Below are 18597 nucleotides of genomic sequence, written 5' to 3'. Positions count from 1 at the left end.
GGATAGTAAAAGTAGAAAAGAACAGCATAAGAAAATTACAGGAAATTCCCAGTCCAGTGCCATCTTCAAGTCATCAACTAAAATCCAAGCAGGTGAACCGCTAACAGCCAAGAGCATTCATTAAGCAGTGCCCATATCCAAAAATGGGACTCTGCCACTGTCACCACAGCTAGCAGAGTCCGATGAACAAGCGTGGAGTGTGAGCTGCTGCTCTGTGCTGGCTCTCTGTGACCAGGCCCGACTCAGGCAGGCCAAGTGGTGCAAGGAAGCTGCCAGTTGATCTGGGTGGCCTTGGTGGAACCCCATGTACATAGTGCTTCTTTCCAAGAGAGCACCAGTATGGGTGGTTGTATCCCCAGACTCCTGCCAACTTTCTGTCTGCAGACTTCTTGGCACCCTAGCTGCAGAGGAATTGGGAAAAGTGACAGGAACATAGGACAGTAAGATATCTCATGTGTCAAATTCAATTCTTTTCTATAATAGGTAACAACATTATGTAATCTCATCCATTATCAAGATCCATTTTAAATCTGTCATCCTTATTATTTGTGTGAGAGCACTGTTTCAGAAACTCACCCCTTTGAAGGGCTGGGACCACTCTCTTTTCAGCCTGAATTTATTCACAGCAAGTTTTACTTTTGTTGTTTCACCAGTGCTGTCCTTCAACTTTGATAGTTCTTCTCCCTTGTGATGTTCACCATCTGATGTGCCATCTTACATCCCCCTAATTGTAAGCCAGCCAATGTCTTTTAGTCTCTTTTAGTACGATAGGGTTTCCATTTCCTGACCAACATCATAGCCCTTCTCTGCCTCCCTTCAGGAAAATTAATTTCTGCAAATATGAGTAGCCAGAACTATATATGCTATTTTACAGGAGGTCTTACCGATGATTTCTTTAGCAGCGTGCAATCTTCTATATGTATATTGGAAATGCCTCTCCTGATTAATCACAGTCTTTGTAACTACAGCATGCTGATGACTGTCAGTTCACTTGCTAATCAAATACTAACACGTTTTTCTTTTCTTTTACAATTTCAGCTGATGATTTTAGCATGCAACAGAAATTCTTGTTCCTACTTTCTAGGCATATGACCTTGTAATTTGAATTGCTTCACTTGTTACTCTAGCTTTCAAGATTATTTATTTAATGCTCTGAAATTTCTGCATATTGGTGATATTGCTTTCATTAATGCAATGCTGGGGTTTTTTGTGTTAAAGCTATTGAAGAGGATTTTTAAGTACAGTTGATCCAAAGTTCAGTCCTTAAGACTTCAGCTTAGTGGCCTCCTCAGCGCAAACCACTTCATTTCTCTTTGTAGCCAGTTTAGAAGAAAAGTGCAAGATCAGGTGTTTAAGAGGAAGACCACTCTTTGTAGGGCATTGAGTACGTAAGAGCCCCAAGGAGTAATGAAATAATTAGGAAAGATGTATTAAAAGATGTGTGAAAGCAATGCACTGATCTCAGGGCATTTGGTGGAGGGGGGGGAAAAAAAAAACAAACAACAAAATGCCACTCCCTAAATAAATAAATAATGACACATAGCGATGGATTTGGCCTGAAATAAAAGTGAAGTAATCCTGATCAGCAGCAGTATCACAGGCAGAAGAATTGATTCTTACACAGCAGCTTTTAAGTCCTGGTACCCAAGGAAATGACAATGAAATTTCCAATAGCTGTCATAAAGGGACTCAACAGCCCTGCAGAAGTCATGGTAACTCCCTGATAATCTGGGGTGAATTCTTAATATTCTGAGAAGGGAAGACAGTAGTTTCCTATAGTATGTAGTTGGTCTATTGGGTAGATCTGGGGTAGATCTATTGGGTAGATCTGGGGAACTACTTCCCTTCCCTTTTAAGGTATTTTGTATGTTAATAACCATACAAAGTTAGTTGTAGTTACATTACACATTCCAGTGTTACTATTACTGTTCAAACAAGCCCATTTTTACTCAAAAATGGAAATAAAATAAAATAGTATTGATGTCCACATCAATCAAACACACTTCACTCAAAAATTACCATAGTATCAAAGTCATATCTAATACAAAGTCATATCCAAAACAATTCAATAATTTCAGCTTTCCCCCCATAAGAATAGCAAAATGACCTTTTTTGGCCTAGCAGAAGGTAGGGAGAAGAAATTAAAATTTTCATTTCAAAGAGTCGCTTTAAAAAGGGCATTTTTATCTTCGGTTTTATAAAACTCTTCTTTTGACAGAATAGAGTTTAGTTTTATGTCAGACTATATAGTTCAGTCCAGATAGCTAGATAAATTAAAAACTTGATCTTACGCTGGTGTTCCTGACCCTTAGCCAATCTTTAATGTGTTTTAATAGTTTTTCACTATCTCACTGACTCATTCTGTAAATCAAACCTGTCTTCATGAAATCCAGATGAATGATATTCACTATTCCTTTTCTGGTCAGTTCATTAATAGTGGCAAAGACTCCAGCCATGGGTTTTTGGGAGTATTTTTTCTCCATGTATATCTGTGTGTAGTATAATAATATTTCATTACTTTCTCTCCTGTTCACTAAGGACCTGGTATTTTCCTTCATTTACATTGACAGTGCCAAATATTATTAAACTCATCTGTAGAGGATTAAATTTTTTTAAAAAACCAACATATTTTTGTGAAAATTTACTGCTTCTTGCAAAACTGTAATTTTGATTGTGGTAAGTGAATTTCGCATGGCTAAAATAGACTTTTGAAACTGTAGATTTGGAGTTGTAGTCCATGAATAGCCCTGACGTTTTAAAATTTTGTCCATTGGTGCCAGAGCTAAATTTACCGGTGTTATTTCAATGAAATAAAGCCAATAAAGCTTCTGTCCTTAAGTACCTTTTTGAAAATGCATCAGAGCCCCTTCTGTCACTGTGTCTCCACACTCTTTATTGACCTGTAGTATGACAGATAGGCCATGCTGCTTCTTCAGAAATGTCCAGAAGCCAGTATTGAATCAGTAGTATGATACTTCGTTCAGTAGAAGATTGGGAACATAATGCAAAAATTTGGATTTTGGTACTGTCAGTTGTATTTTTATTGATGATGTGATTAGTGGCATTACCCCATATTTATGTTTATTGAATTAAGGTAGTCTGTGTAACAAAGATTCCTGTAGGTCTGCAACTACAGGACTATTCTGGAGATGTACACATTTCTTCTGTTATGGTTCATACTCACACCATCCTCCTTTTCTCTAAAGCAGTAATTCCTTGTAGCTTTAATATACTTAAAGGGAGAAATCGGCCTGCTCCCTAGGCCTCATCTTTGCACATTGTCCAACACAGCAGTACCAACATCTGTGTGGCCACATTGTAAGCTAGATCAGGGGATGTAGTGAACTAATCTTTTTTTTCTAATAGTTTGTGGGAATGTTGGGATGTGAGCAGGGTGAAGGCAAGGCCATATCTTTCGGCCGTGTGAAATTTCAGCATTTGTGTGAGATTGACATGGCTGTGACCACACTTAATCTTGTTTACTTTCTTCTGTGACTGTAGTTGAAAAATACCTCCTGAGGGTTTAGAGTTTTAAGTTGAACGTGATAAATCATCAAGCTGTTCATGTTGCACAGATACCACATTCTTTAGTATGAAGTATTTTGCATGTGTCTTCCTTCCTAATCCCTTTTTAAAGACACTTTAAGGTCAATATACTTCCTGATGTTGTAATTTTATGTGGTTTAAAGCATCTAGAAAGTAGATAGCAAGAGCTCTTTTGGTTCAACCAGCAGACATGCTCATTCGTATATAGTATTTTCCAGCAGTATTTGTGCTTGATTCTGGTCTCCTCTGCTCTGCAGCAAACTAAACTTCTGCAACCATCTGCAGCAACCATCTCTGAATTTTGGGTCATCACTAGACTAGTTAAGAAAGTTGGGACTTTAATAAATTGAATATGAGGTTAGAGTGGATATAGTTTCCATTCTTCACAAGCTGCCACTGACAGTTTTCCTTCACCGTCTCTTTTAGCCTGCTGCCAGACTTTCTACTTTGAACTTAACTTACACTGTCCCTGAGACCACTGTAACTGCACTACTGCAGAAATGAAGGGACACCTTGAGGGTTTGATTTCTGAGTAGGGGACTGTTGGCACTTCTGTCACCATGGAAAATGTCTTTAGGCCTTAGGGGACTGTGAAATGCCCGGGCCTGGAGGATTTCTGCTAAAGTGATCAGCAACCAAATGTTGGCATTTAAATTGTCCTTGTATAGCTTCCCAGCTGTGTACCCATGGAGTTAATTAGAACAATTCACACCTTCTTACAGTGGTTGTTGTTTGCTTACATCTGCCAAAAAACCTCTAACTTCACATAGTGGGTAATCCTCTTGTTTACTTTAGGAAGACTTTCTTCACAGTCCTAAATGATAGAATTTCTAATGGAAAGCTAGGGGTTAAGAGTACAATTACAAGCAATTGATTTCTAATTCATTCAGGACAGCAGAACCTGTGGATTATTGTTTTTGAGAGCAGAGTCACCTTGTGGGTCAAGACTGTGTCCAGTCAAGTTTTGGATATCTTCAGGGATGGAGACTCCCTGGGCAATCTCTGGGCAACCTGTGAAAGTCGTTGACCGTGTTCACAGTAAAAAAAGTGTTTTCTTATGATTAAATGGAGTTTCCTATGTTTTAATTTGTGCCCTTGCCTCCGCTTCACTGGGCATCACTGAGAAGAGCCTGACTTCATCTTATTCCCCCCGCATCAGGTATTTATACAGATTGGAAAGATCCCACCAAGCCTTCTCTTCTCCAGGCTGAGCAGTCCTAGCTCTCTCAGGCTCTCCTTGTGTGACAGATACTCCAGTCCCTTAATCATACTTGCAGGACTTCAGACTTCTTTGGAAGTCTAAAAGAATATTTCAGGATCCCGGTAGTGGTTTCTGTCTCTGTGATGGAACAGCAACTTTTATTGCTAATATAGAAGCAGAGGGAGTGCACATGCACATGAATTGACTTATATAGTGCATTTTTTCCCCCTGCTTTATCCCGTTATTAGTGGTTATGGTCATTTTACTTGCTTTCAGTTTTGGTCTGAGTTATGAGCTCTGCCCACCCAGGACATTAAATATCCCCTTCATTTTCTTGATGATGAGAGTGCCTGACCCCTATTGGCTTCCTGACAGAGTGGAAAAGTGTAGAGTGGCACTTAATTCACTACGCAAGGCATGCTCCATTGGGCACTTGGTCCAGTTGTTCATTTCTATCTTGGTATTTCCGTGAAATTTGCTTGTTGAAAGTGGTGCTGCAGGTAGATGCCACACTGCTGTCACCACTGCCTGCAGAACACAATGGTAGTACTCACTGAGCCTTGCAAAGTCTGGTTCTCTCAGTCCTCAGAAGCACCCATTTAATTTTATTCCTCTTTTGGTACCTGTCTGCGGTCAGATTCAACCCGATACTCTTCTTTGTGTGTGTGTGTATGTGTAAAAAATTCATGCAGATGCATGAAAAAGAATACTGGAGAGATCCCTCTGACAAATCCAACCTGTATGACAGCTTCATAGATGGTAGCAAAAATTTTTGTGACAGTGTGGCAGATTGATTTGAGTAACTGATTTTAGTTCCTTATCTCCAACATGCATTTTGCTTTGATTCTTCACACAAAAAGAATGTCTTTTGGGTACACATTGACTGGTGTACACTCTGTCTTTGCATTCTCTAGAAGGCTAGGGACTCTCAGCCGTCGTGGTTTCTCTCTGAAGTCTGATAGCAAGAGACAGATAGCTGGCAAGTTGTGGAAAGTGATTCTAGGAAGGTGAGATAGTTGGACTTCTATAGAAGTGGGCTGTGCTTGGCATAGTTCTCCAAAGCAAGACAGATTTTGCAGAATTTGTTCAACATAATTCAGCGCTAAAGTGTGTGACAGTGGTTCTGGCTCTATCATGTTTTTTATCTATCGCATCCTGTCTTCAGATTGCCATGATCGTCTGCCTGGGTGCAGCCTTCTTTTGCTAAGCACCCAGCTGCCTTGACAACCACTTTGCACTGCAGTCATTGAGCAGAGGGTTCCGAATTTCTGGTTCATTTAATGGGATCATAACCAACGTGGCTGCAACTGATTACAACATTACATTTCCTTTGCAGGTTTTTCTGAGTCTGCTGCCAGGCAGGTTTGCACCTGGTGCATGTGTGCTGCAGATCTGCGATACGGTAATAGTGACCATGTCCTGAGCAGCCACACAGTCTTCAAAACTAACAAGTCCCTTTCAGAACTGGAAATATTATTATGCAGAACAGATCATTTCAGATCGGCAAATTGCCTCTTGCTCAAACATGCACAGTGCGTTCTTTGGCTAAAATAGGACAAGTGAAATGTACAGCATGTGCGTAGTTGTATATGGTTTAGTTTTTCTCAACAATCTGTATTTATTAGCCATTCCCACAGCAACTAAGGGGAATGTGATCAGATCCTTCTGAGGAACACATGAAACTCCTGGTGAATTGGCCCGTTCCTCTCTCAATACAACACATGTTAAATAGCAGGACTTTGCACAAATTGTTACGGGCGTAAAGAGTTCACTTCTTTTTCCTTGTGAAGTCACTGCACTAATTATTTTGCCAATTATTTACAGGACCTTCAAGATGAAAGGTGTTAATTAAAATAGACAAATAGAAAGATACACATTCAGGTCAATGTCTAATGGCTGTCTTGAGAGGCACTTGACATCTATCTTGATCTATTTGTGATCCTTGTTTTATTATGGGCTGCCTTTTTACAGGGTAACTTTTTTTTCCCCCTCTAATACTGTGCAGTCTTTCTCATACAGGCAAACATATTTATTTTTATTTCATTTCCCTTTTATGTTTGTTTCTCTTAAAGCAGGATCAACCTCCTGGTAAAGGACAGAAGAACAAAGTAATTTCACTCAGAACAAATACGTTCTGGTTTCATTCAGAATAAAATCAAACTAGACCCCATTCATTAAACCCAGCAAACCAAAAGCTGTTAAGAAATATCAACATAAAATCCAAAGCAAAATGGCCAAAGGTAACTGTTTCATCCCACATGGAAAAATAAAACGTAGCAATTGGGGTTTTTACCCTTTCAAACAGGGCAGATTTTGGCATCTCTTATAATTTTTTTGATATGTTTTCTGGGTCTCTTAATAGTTACTCAACAGTGAGTGATTTTTTTAAAAAGTAAAATAATTGTCACTATCAATATGTTTAAGTAAATATATAACACAAGTGGAGGTTGAATTTGAGAAGGGCTTCCTGAGCAGCTACACTTATCCAAAGTACAGAATGAGATATGTGGGATTTTGCCTAACTTGTCTTCTGCTGGCAAGTGAATTCAGGACAACACAACACTGTCAGGCAAGTTCTTGGGACCTGTGTTTTGATGCCAGTGGCAGAGGGCAACTTGGTGAAGAACAACCATGGAGAGATAGAATGTGGGTCTTGGGAAAGGAAGAAGGGAAAACAGCAAAATAACAGCAGTTGGCTTCAGGAAGGACAGCTGTAACCAACTTGGAGATTTGTATGGAAAGAAGCCTAACAATAGTTGTTGCCAGGTCCTTGAAGAAATCTGAACTCTTGAGTTTGAGTAAGCCTTTTTGTGCTGCCACCCACAACAGGCTCATAGTAAGCAGGGAAACTGAGAGTAGGTACAACTATACTTAAGTGGTTAAGTGTAGCTGTCAAACCCCAGGGACCATGTGTGGTTCTGTGCTTGCTCTGGTGTTAATCAGTCCTTTTATTAATGTCGTGGATGTCAGAAGAGAAAGTGCTTATTAAATGTCCTGGTGATACCACGTGTGGAGGTGCCATAAGCACTTCAGAGGGCAGAATTAGAGTTCAGTCTTACCTTGAGGAAACTGAAAAAACAGTCTGGAAAATAGTAGCCAATTCGGTGAGGACAAAATTCTGTGCCTGAGGGAGTGATGAGTGCTACAAAGAAAGTGGAGGGATGAATGCCCAGGCAGTGCAATTTAAAGGGAGGGATCTGTGTTGGTCTTGGTCAGACACTGTATATAGAGCTGACATTGTACGCGTTGCAGAAAGGGCAAACATCCGGCTGAGATGAGGGGAATGTTGTCTGTAAGGCACATGTGGTAATTCTGCTCTACAGCTGGAGCCCTGAATTCAATTTTGGGCTCAGTAATCCGAGAGCAATGTGGAGGACAGTAGTGATCAGAGGTTTAGATAACATGAGCTGTGCATAAAGGTTGAAGAATTTATGTTTATTAAGTCTGGAGAAGAAAAGGGGAGAGACATAATGGTATTCAAATATGTAAAATGACAGCTTTGAGAGAAAAAGAATAAATCTTACCTATGTTCATGTGAGCAGAATAAGGAATAACAGGCTTAAATGACAGCAGAGGGGATTTAAGTTGAACACCAAGTAAAACTTTGTAGCAGCAGGGTGGTTTTGCACTGGCCAACTGTCATAGGAGGCTGTGGAACCTCTGTCATGGGAGGGTTCTTAAAAAAATAAGTTAGACAAGCACCTGCCAGGATGGATGGGTATGTTTGGTGTGTGGCTGCTGTGCCTCTGGGTGAGGGAGAGACAACATGGCCTCCTGAGGTCCCTTCCAGCTCTAATTCTGTGATATAAATTCAGTAGCAAAGCTATAATGGCGATTAAATAACCTCTTGAAAGAGATTTGATAGATGAAGCTTTTGGTTTATAAATACTCAGCGTGCTGTGTTTTAGACTGCATCTTATTCAAACCCATCTATAGTTTCATATCCTCTTTTGTCTTTCTTAATATCAGAATCTTTTGTAAAAGTGAACATCAGCATTGAGTCAGACTGTTTCCTGAATATGAAACTTTTCCAGACACAAGCTCAACATGAAACAGAAAGACAGGTTTTAGAATTACTTTTCTCGCTTTGCAAAGGAATTGGAACACATCATTCCTGACATTTCTTTTTAGAGTTACCTTGGGACTCTCCAGTCCTCACCTATCTTATCTTGTACAAGGTTGTCTTCTGTAATATTTGTCTGTCTAGAGTAAATTAAATGCAAAACGCATCAGGCTATTTGGACAGGTAGATATATTAAAAAAAACCCAAAACAAAACAAAAACCCTATTGTTTAAAAATAATCTAAACAAAGCTGAGGAGAAGGGCTGTTTTTTTTTTCTTCTACAGCATGATTTCAATCAGGGTACAAATTTGCTCTACTGATTGCTGGGTGTTTTAGTTGAGTTTGGGGCAGTTGGGGTACTGACTGCAAATGCGACCCGAGCAGAAAGCAGATGGGAGTAGTGCAGGAGGAAGGAGAGGATGGTTTTCAGGTAGAAGCATGTTCTTGTGATAAGAGAGAGGTCAAGGAGAGACGTAAATCTGTTAAAAGAGTGAGTTAAGGGCTTCAAGGAAATGGCAGATTCACTGCTTATCACTTGGGGAATCTGCAATAAAAGTAGTGAGAACTTGGTCTTTTACAGCAGCAACCCCGTACTGTGAAGGGAGGTGCCTTTCCCTGGCAGCTTGCTGAAACGTGGAAAGGTGGATCTGGCTGAATGTTTGCGGTTCCTTTCATCTAGTTTTGACTCTCTTGTATTAATTCAGTCAGCTCAGGAAGAGGGACTCAGTCTGCATTTGGGGCTTTATTTTGCATTCCCCCACAGAGGTTTCTGGTCACCAGCTTCCAGTTTCTCTAGTACTGCAGCTTTTGCTTCACTAAAAAGGATGCAGAAGGCTGAAAAGAAAAATGCAGTCAAAAGGCCAATTTGTCTTTATTTGTGTCTGAATTCTGGATGGGGAGTACTAGTGTTAGCCTCTGCGGAGTGCCCTAGATGTGTTATTACCTTCTCTCTATGAAAGAAAAGCCCCAATTTCAGGTGGACTTGCAAGCAGAAATTGGCACCGTGACAAAAACAAAGGAAAGAAATGAAAATTTGTACATACACCATAGTGGTCCTAAATGTGCACAGATGTGTCTGAGTGATTTTTAAAAGGATTTCTTAGGAACTGTGTCTTAAGCATAATTGTAGGAAAGCAGTTAAAAGGCTAGAAACCTATTGGAATTATGGAAATCAATTAACTGTGGTTTAAAAATAACAATAGGAGCAAATTATACTTTCATAAGTTCATGCGAACTCAGTGTTGTAGCACCCAAAATAAATGTTACAAGCAGTGTAAATGGTTGAGCTAAATGTGAGGGCCACCTGCTAAAGAGAACTTACATTAATTCATTACAGCACATCTTACAGTTATCATGATTGAGAGCAGCCCTGAGGAGAAGGACTTGGGATGTTGGTTGATGAGAAGCTCAACGTGACCCAGCAATGTGCATTTGCAGCCCAGAAAGCCAACCATGTCCTGGGCTGCGCCAAGAGAAGTGTGGCCAGCAGGTTGAGGGAGGGGATTCTCCCCCTCTACTCTGCTCTCGTGAGACGCCCCCTGCAGTGCTGTGTCCAGCTCTGGGGGCACCAACATCAGAAGGACACAGACCTGCTCGAGCGGGTCCAGAGGAGGCCACAGAGATGATCAGGGGGCTGGAGCACCTCCCCTGTGAGGACAGGCTGAGAGAGTTGGGGGTGTTCAGCCTGGAGAAGAGAAGGCTCTGGGGAGACCTTATAGAGGCCTTCCAGTACTTAAAGGGGCTACAGGAAAGGTGGGGAGCATATTATCAGGTTTTTCTCTGACAATAGATGCAGAATTTAACTTTTATTTACAATAGTAGTTATTTCTAAATAACCAAAAAAAGTAAAGTTATGATGATGGAGCTCTTTACTACTGAAAGGGCTGATTGTTCTCTTGGCCAACAATGATCAGGTAAGCTTTTAAAAACACTTTTGAGGGAGCAGATTTGTTGGTGCTTCCTATACCTTTCTTGCAACGTCTCAACTCCCTCAGTCAAAAAAATAAACCTGTTTCCATCTAGGCCATATTGCGTTATTTCATCTATAGTCATGAAACCAAAGTGACCTTCTTTACTGTGATAACTGAGTGATTGAAGAACTCCTGAAGCCTGTGCAGTGAGCTGCCGGGACCTTCCATGACTACTTCTTTTTGGCCAGTAAATTCACAGCTCAGGGCCTTACTTTGCTTATGTCAGGAATTTTACATGGTTCTATTCTTTCTTACTGTGTAAGGAATTAAGTTACCACCAAACCAACCCTGTTTATGCTCTATGCTAAAGCAGTACAATGGATAATACAATTTGGGGGGAGTAGAGGGTGCCGTCCAATGTTATCCTCAACTTGATGTCATAGTGTACATGTTGTAAAAATAAATTTCAAGAAATGACTGCAACATCATTGCAGGTTTAGGATTCCTTAAACACGTGCAACTCCAGCCACCTTGCACAGAATTTACATAGACTGACTTAAGTTTTGAACTGGGGATTTTTTCTCTTCATTTTTTTCTTATGTTTTGAGCTTAATACAGACAATAAAAGCAAATCTCAAAGGTTTATAATGCAGATGAAAGTTATCATAAGCCTCATTGTTCACTTATACAATAGAAGACTTCTGAGTAAATTTAAAATGGGTGTTAGTTTTGACGCAAAGGTAGAAGGTGGGGAGTGGCCTTGTGTTTTGAAGTCAGTGCGCCCCTACCTTGTCTTTGCCCTGACTCAGGTTTCATTTTTCTCACCCTGCTTCTGACTGTCCATTTTTGAGCAACAGGCTCAGTCTTAGCAGTGAAATGGGCTTCCCTGTTTTCCTGTGTTCTTCTACGGAGGCATGTTTAAAGTTCATCTTTTATTTGGTTTTATTCTTTTCACAAACCTCAACATCTTTGTCACTTCTCAGTGAATTTTTCAAGTGTTGTTGCCTATCACTGGTCATTTGGATTACTTCTGTGCACAATATTAATGTTTCTTTTTGTGGGTCATGCAAGCTATTTATTGAAATATTTCCAACTTAACATGGTTGATGTTTTTAGAAAGAGCAACTTAAGCACCATGCTACTGATACATGGATTCATTTGGGTTCTATTTTCTTCCATATCAAGGATTTTAAATTCTCATAACATTATTGCTTTTTACCATACTCCATAGTAATGTTAGATATTTGAAAAAGCATTTGAGGGAAAAATAAGAGCACCGGTAAAGTTTTTTTATTTAGCGAGGAGACTTTCTCTGCTTCCTCTGTGCAGTTGTTCTGTCAGACTGTCTGATTATGTGCAGTTTTTCAGGACTTATGAAACAGACGGTATATGTCCACAAGTGAAACTGGGGTTCTTTTATTTGAGCAATAATTTTGTGTTAATTTTTGTTATTAGAGTATTGTCAATTCCCTCCAAGTAACTTCTCATGCCTGCCATATGTTGTGACTGAGAGCATGGCTACGCAGACCCTTCCTTTGGTCATGCTTTGAAGGTGCTCGCTTGGGCATGGGGCTCTGCTGCCAGCGCTGGGTGGTTCCCAGGCTGGTGCAAGCTCACCCCTGGCCAGCCCACAGCACGCAGAGCGGGACTCAGGTTTGTCTGAACAGATGCCCCTGGACTGGCGTTAGAGGGGACAGCGCTGACTGCTTGTCATAGCTACAAAAAGATTAAAAAAAAACCCACCACAAAGGGGTCAAGGAAACCAGCTTGCAATTCCAGCTGAAGCTTGATTTACAAAAAAAGAAAATAGTTTTCTTTCTTCTTTTTATTTTCATGGGGAATATAGGAAATTTTTATGCCAGAAAAGCAGTTGCTTATCTCTGGCTAATAGTGGATGAGTCTGCTCACAGTAAAAGACACATCCTAAAATAAGACCAGACAGGTTGCTGTGATGCTGGCAGTAACAAATGAAAACTGCAGGACCACTTAGGATCACAGATACCTTAGATAAGTCGCAAGACATATCTTACTCGGGAACTACAGTATCTGGAAGGATTCCACCGTTTATTTTAACTGACTTACTAGAAATAAGAATTCTGGTGCTACAAGTAAAACCTTCATGAAAGTAAGTTGGGAAGGGAGTAAGATATATAGGATTTGGAGCACTGAAATTTCATCTAGTCAATATATTTTTGAGCTTGCGAGCCTTTCGCAGGCTTTTGGCAAACAAACTTGCAGCAGAGCCTTAATTACACATTTCACAAAAAGAGTTCTCAATTTTTAAATACAGTGTGCTTGCCAGAGGTGATAGATGCACATGTAAATGGAAGGCTCCAAAGCAATAAAATTCATCTTTGATGATGAGAACACTGCAGAAAGTAGGAAGACATTATAATAACATAGATGAATGCAGACAGAAGGAAAGAAAATTTCTGTGACCAAGTAAATGTTTTTAAGGCAGTGTTTGCATGATTGCCTGACCTGAATACCTTGTTTCTGAAAAAATCACTACTTGAACTTTTTTATCTTTTAGACGTAACGAAATAGAAATAACCTTACAAATGGAACAAGCTTTTGAGACATTCATATAGAGCTGCATACAGTATATTTACCTTTTGGGTAAATGTGTTGTATTCGAAAGATTGCAAAGGACAGGCTGGTAGTAACGAAAAGTTACCTGATGACTGTTTAATGTCCTTTCAGAGCAAAATGAGGTGCCTTGCTGTGGGACATCTGCACTACTGGTAGTGTTCATCCTCTTGCCATGAGCTCATAGAAACCAGGTTACCTTGTCCAGCACTATTTCTCAGTCAGTTTATTCATTTTCTGGTTTGGTGGAATTTTTTTAGATGCATTCTCCCATGGGAGCTTCATTCTGCATCTCGTACTCTTCACATCAAGTTTTATCCCCTGGAGTATGAAGAGGGAGGTACTGCACACTTCCTTTCCGCTTTTTCTGTATCAGCTATCATCTACCTTTTCCCAATTCACCTCCTGTTCTGAGTTTGGCCATCTCTTCCTCTTAGCGCTCAGCCTCACCCTGAGTGGCTATTCTGTCACCAGATCCTCTAGACACGTAACTTGTTTTCTTCAGAGATTGGTTAAAAATAGTCTAACCACCACTGTCTATTTTCTTCCTTCATAGGATTTCTGTTCATTTCATTTTCAAAATTACTTACCTGATTTCCTTTGACCATCTGTGTGGTGTCAAACTGTCTGAATAACCCAAAGTATAAATATGACATACACTTCCAGAAGAATGGAGAGATAATAAATTTTGACCTTCCTTGTTAAGACTCATCAGCACCTCTCACTTCCACCCCTTTAAGGAATACTTATTGCAAAGGACAATCTATGTAATTTATATCTGTAGGATTCCATGTGACCATAAGGATCTGCCCTTGTGGATTTTGTTGCTTCTGAGGTCTATGGAGGTGTGAAGATGAAACAGAGAAGCACCTGTTTAAGTGAGTTATAGGATGTGAGAGCAGACACTAAACCAGCAAAGGTTATAAATATGAATTTGTCTTCTTTGGATGACACTTCAGCATACTTTTTGTTTTCTTAACATTGTCTTTTTCAGTTAAATAATGGTTTCATTCTTTCTGTTATTAGTACAAAGATATGAAAGTAGGCATGGCATTGAACTACAGATGAAAACATAATGTAGTCTAAAACACTGTGAAGCAGTAATCGAAAAATCCGTAAGCTAAGTAAAAGAAAATAAGTAATCAAAGTACCACCTATTAGAGTCCAAAGCCAGTCCCTAGGGAACTTTTTGTGCGTGACAGCTACTAGCAGTCACGGGGCTGCTTTGGTGACTCTGGAGAGTTACTTGTGTATTCAGGTCACACTTTGTTCTCTTCTTCAGTTACAGCCTCAACCAGATATGGTATACTTTCTCAACATTTCTTGACAAAAGTCAGGCTAAAGGCTTTTCAGAGGGGGTGGTTAATGCACTCTCCACATTGATATTACCAGTTTGAGGATAAGAGAAAAAACATTAATCACTAATTGTGAAAACTGAAAATACATACATGTTCAGAATTATGCTCATCAGTTTAGGAAAGGGATAAATAGTAACTCTCTCAAGCTGCTGGGCTTTTTTTGCCAGAAGTTAATCTATCTGGAGGAGCAAGAGCAGGGACAGAACAGTATTTCTGCAGTTGATGTCCAGCTTATCCTCACCTCAGGGAAAATACAGATGGTGACAGTCCTAGTAGTTTCTAACCCTATCTTCTATGATCAGCTTTACACAGCTACTTGTTACGAAGTTGACTTGGGGTTAGTAGGGAAATATACCAGGAGACGCAGTAGGGCAGGAAAGGCGTCCATAAAGATGTATTTCACTAAACTTCATTGAGATTTAAGTTTTACCTTTACATAAAATCTTAGCTCTTAAGACTTCTATGCAAAATTATTTCAAAATAGTTTTATTACTAGCCTGCAATATACTGAGTTGTAATACTTCTGTTACTTTTTCATGATGTACTGAAGAACTTGGAGGCCTTCCATTTGACTATGCATTTTTTGTTTTAAACTCCAAAACCCATACAGAAATGCAGTCTATTACTTCCGTAATAATTTCAATATTATTTTGTCATGTATGGTTTTCTAACATAGAAGTTTTGGAATTTGCTGTGGAGTATTCGTTTAAAGCAGAAATCATGTATCAAGTCCTTTTTGTTCTTTTTTTTTTTTTCCCCTTCATTTTAGTGTAGGGATGTCATGGTGAAAGATGGCTTTCTGTGGGACATCTCTCACAGTGGTGATTTATTATTTAACATTAGTTGATCTCAGTCCATCTTCTTCCTGGCCACTGTGTAAGGTATTCTTGATCGGTAGCGATGCTGCCTGTCTCGGTAGAGTGCTTTGGGATACACAGAGGACACTGTGTACAAACCAATGTTACGGTCTCAGAGTCATTTGACTCGTACTCACTTTGCAGAAAACACCGTTCCCTGGCATTAATTAGAGACAGAGCCCCAGGTTTGAATGTGGGTGTTGACTCACCTGATTCTTCAGGTCACTTGTGAGGTCAGTTGCTGGGTATGTTCTGGGAAGATTTCTGGACCACTGTGTGGACACAGAGCTCCAGTTTCCAGGCTGCAGACAAAGCTGCCCAGGGGGTAAGGTGGGTGGAAGTAGGGGGTCTCCCTTGGAGCTAAGAAATCTTCCACGAAGTGCTGAGGGTCCTGTTGCAACAGAGACCAACTCTGGTTTGCGATGAACAAGCTGAAAAGTTTGTTGAATAGAAAAAGCACTTTGCTACAGAGAGAAGATTCATTCAAAAGAGAAGAAAGAAGCACTGTAGTTCGGACTCCAGGAATAAATCTTTAAAGTAAATAGAAGTACTTTTCAAAATACCTACGGTATCCTCTTTTGCATCAATGGAGAATTATGCAGCTGCTTTTGCAAGGGACTAGCTTTCACCAGATAATCAGAAAGCTGATATTTTTCTATCTTCCCATGAGCTTCCCAGAACTGATAGCTATATGACCACATAGGGAAGAGGATATTCTATTTCTTCTTCTTAAGAGATAAAAGAGGGGTGATGACTAATGCTGAAGTGAATTGTTAAGAGACTTGTTTACTTAATTGAGCCTGCTTGTTTGGTATATGTCCCAATTAATTCATTTTTGTTGTGACCATATTGAAGCAACCTACACCCTTGTGACCTTCTCTTATAATTATTACCATATTCCTCTTTTGATTATGTACTCAAAAAGCTCTGCTAAAATATCTGTAGCATTAATACAGAGTCAGATTTTTCCATTGTTTTGAACTCAGGGATAGTAACAAAAAGAGCATTTCTTTATTGCAGTTCTTGGAGGTTATGGGTCATTTACAGCCCTTAGGGGATGGGGGGGTGTATTCCTTTTTAGTTTCACAGAATGACTATTTTGAATAGGCAGAACTTGTTCTCTAACTAGAAATTCTTTTAAGAAAAATGTGTTGTTGGGTGGTAGCACTCAGAGGTGCTCCATCATTCCTCTGGTGTGCTGAATATTGTACATATTACAGAGTCACAAGAGAAAGTAACAAGCAGCTGAAGAGGGGCTGGCAAATATGACCATCCCTAAACTTGCTGAGATTGCTGTGTGGAATCTCTGCCCCAAACGAGGCATTGCTTTTATTATTGTTTAAATTAACTACAGTATTTGACAGCTCTTTGCCTAAACCACAGTGGAGCTGTCTGGATACCTATCTGTGGAGGAGAGACTCTTTCAGACACAGCAGTCAGATTTGCAGTGGTAGGTGACTCTGTCCGTGAGGGCTTCGCCTGTACAAGGGGGGTGCTTATTCCTCAGTGCTTCATCGGATGAAGATTGTGCTGTCCTCTACAATAGTAATTCACACTCAATAAGATGTTTCTGTACTCCTGTCCTCAGCTGCTCTGTCTCTGTTTACCTGAAAATCCCAGTCAAATGGTTTTCCTCCATCACAGTATGCATACATGCCCTGGTGGAGCTACTTCTGGGCAGCAATCCCACAGGCAGCGTCGGTTTAGAGAAAGGTGCTCTGAGTGTTGCATCTTCCGTTCCAGTGGAAATATAAGGTCTTTTACCAGACGTAAGCCTTAAACCAAGCCCCCTCACCACTGGCCACTGTATTTGGAAAGCTGCTGAGTACCCTTGCAGTTTTGTGCGCCCCTTACATCAGCAGTTCCATCTCCTCAGACAACAGGACCCTTGCAGAGAGTATTTCTTTACACAAGGCTCACTGATACTGTTTCTCTTATTGAGCTAAGTAGTATCATTGCTATCCCCAGCCTCCATCGGCTCTCTGCTCCCTTCTGTCCAGATCAAAACTGGCCATGCTTTTAACTTCTTGAACACTGTGTACCTTTATTTCTTTTCCTCATTCCCAGTCCTTTTCTCTCTACTTTCTTACACAGTGCCTTCCTGTCTGTGTTTTGTGCTCTGTGGAGTTTCTTTTTTTGTATGGCAGACTCTCTCTGTTCCTGAAACAATTAAAAACACTTCTTCAAAGATAAAGGCATGCTCTGGGTCTCAGTTTTTCAGTTGATGGCCCTCTAAGCTGCTGGGGGTCTTGATGCCTGAGGACAGCAGGTGCTGGGTAGAGCTTACTCCGGATGCCACCCCCTCATTGGCATGTTGTGTCCTCTTGGTTTAACGTTTGTCTGAGCCATCTTCTGTTCTCCTTCAATGTAAGTCTGCTCATGTAGCAAAAATTTCTGCATCAGTAGAAGAGAAAAGGTTTGGAAATCTTCCTTCAGCAATGAATAATAATCCAGTGTAAAACAGACCACCACCTCAGACCAGACATTCTTCATGCACCAGGCAAAGGTGGGTGAGTGAAAAAGCCAAAGGAGTGGTCTCTCCACAAAAACAGAACTAGAGGTTAATGCTTCGTCTTGCTTACTCTTGACTTTCTCTCTTTACATAATCTGGTTTAAGTCTTTGACTATGTCTGGAACATTTTGACTAAGTGTTCTGCTTTAGAGTACATATGAGAGGTTTTGTATGAAAGATTAATTCCCTTTCCATCATTGGGAGTTTCCTTTTTACATGAACTCATGTGCCAGATCACACAGCATGCAGCCGAGTTGTTGCATTTTATACGACACCTACACGACTCTACTGAATGAAATCTTTAAGTCTTCAGAGTTCTTAAAATATGACTCTCTGTTTATGTGGTTTTTGGCATAGAAACAGAAAAGCTGGGGCTGGAGGTGGGAAATGGATTGCCATCTTGGAAATTTAATGACCAGCTCTTTCCCTGTGACGTGTGTGGAAAAGTGTTTGGTCGACAGCAGACTCTGTCCCGGCATCTCTCGCTGCACACAGGTAAGCCGATGCTTTGTGGTTGGTTGGTTGGTTGGTTGTTACAGTGCTGAGGAAATCTGTGTGTT

The 18597-nt window shown here is 40.3% G+C and overlaps 1 protein-coding gene across 6 annotated transcripts in view; it reads left to right on the top strand.

Moving 5' to 3' along the window:
* ZNF827 (zinc finger protein 827) overlaps window positions 1-18597 on the top strand; it is a 111882-nt gene that overhangs the window by 79551 nt on the left and 13734 nt on the right. For all 6 annotated transcript variants that reach the window (XR_012623208.1, XM_074823759.1, XM_074823760.1 and 3 more), the window contains one exon: window positions 18395-18532. Coding sequence is in view for 5 of the 6 variants with exons in the window: in XM_074823759.1 (XP_074679860.1) it covers window positions 18395-18532 (138 nt within the window). In the remaining variant the exon portion in view is untranslated. The remainder of the gene's footprint in view (window positions 1-18394; window positions 18533-18597) is intronic.

Source organism: Strix aluco, chromosome 4 (genome assembly GCF_031877795.1).
Source record: "Strix aluco isolate bStrAlu1 chromosome 4, bStrAlu1.hap1, whole genome shotgun sequence".
In the NCBI taxonomy this organism is placed as follows: Eukaryota; Metazoa; Chordata; class Aves; order Strigiformes; family Strigidae; genus Strix; species Strix aluco.
The sequence above is the reverse complement of the archived record's forward strand: the minus strand, read 5'-3'. Positions and strand labels throughout refer to the sequence as shown.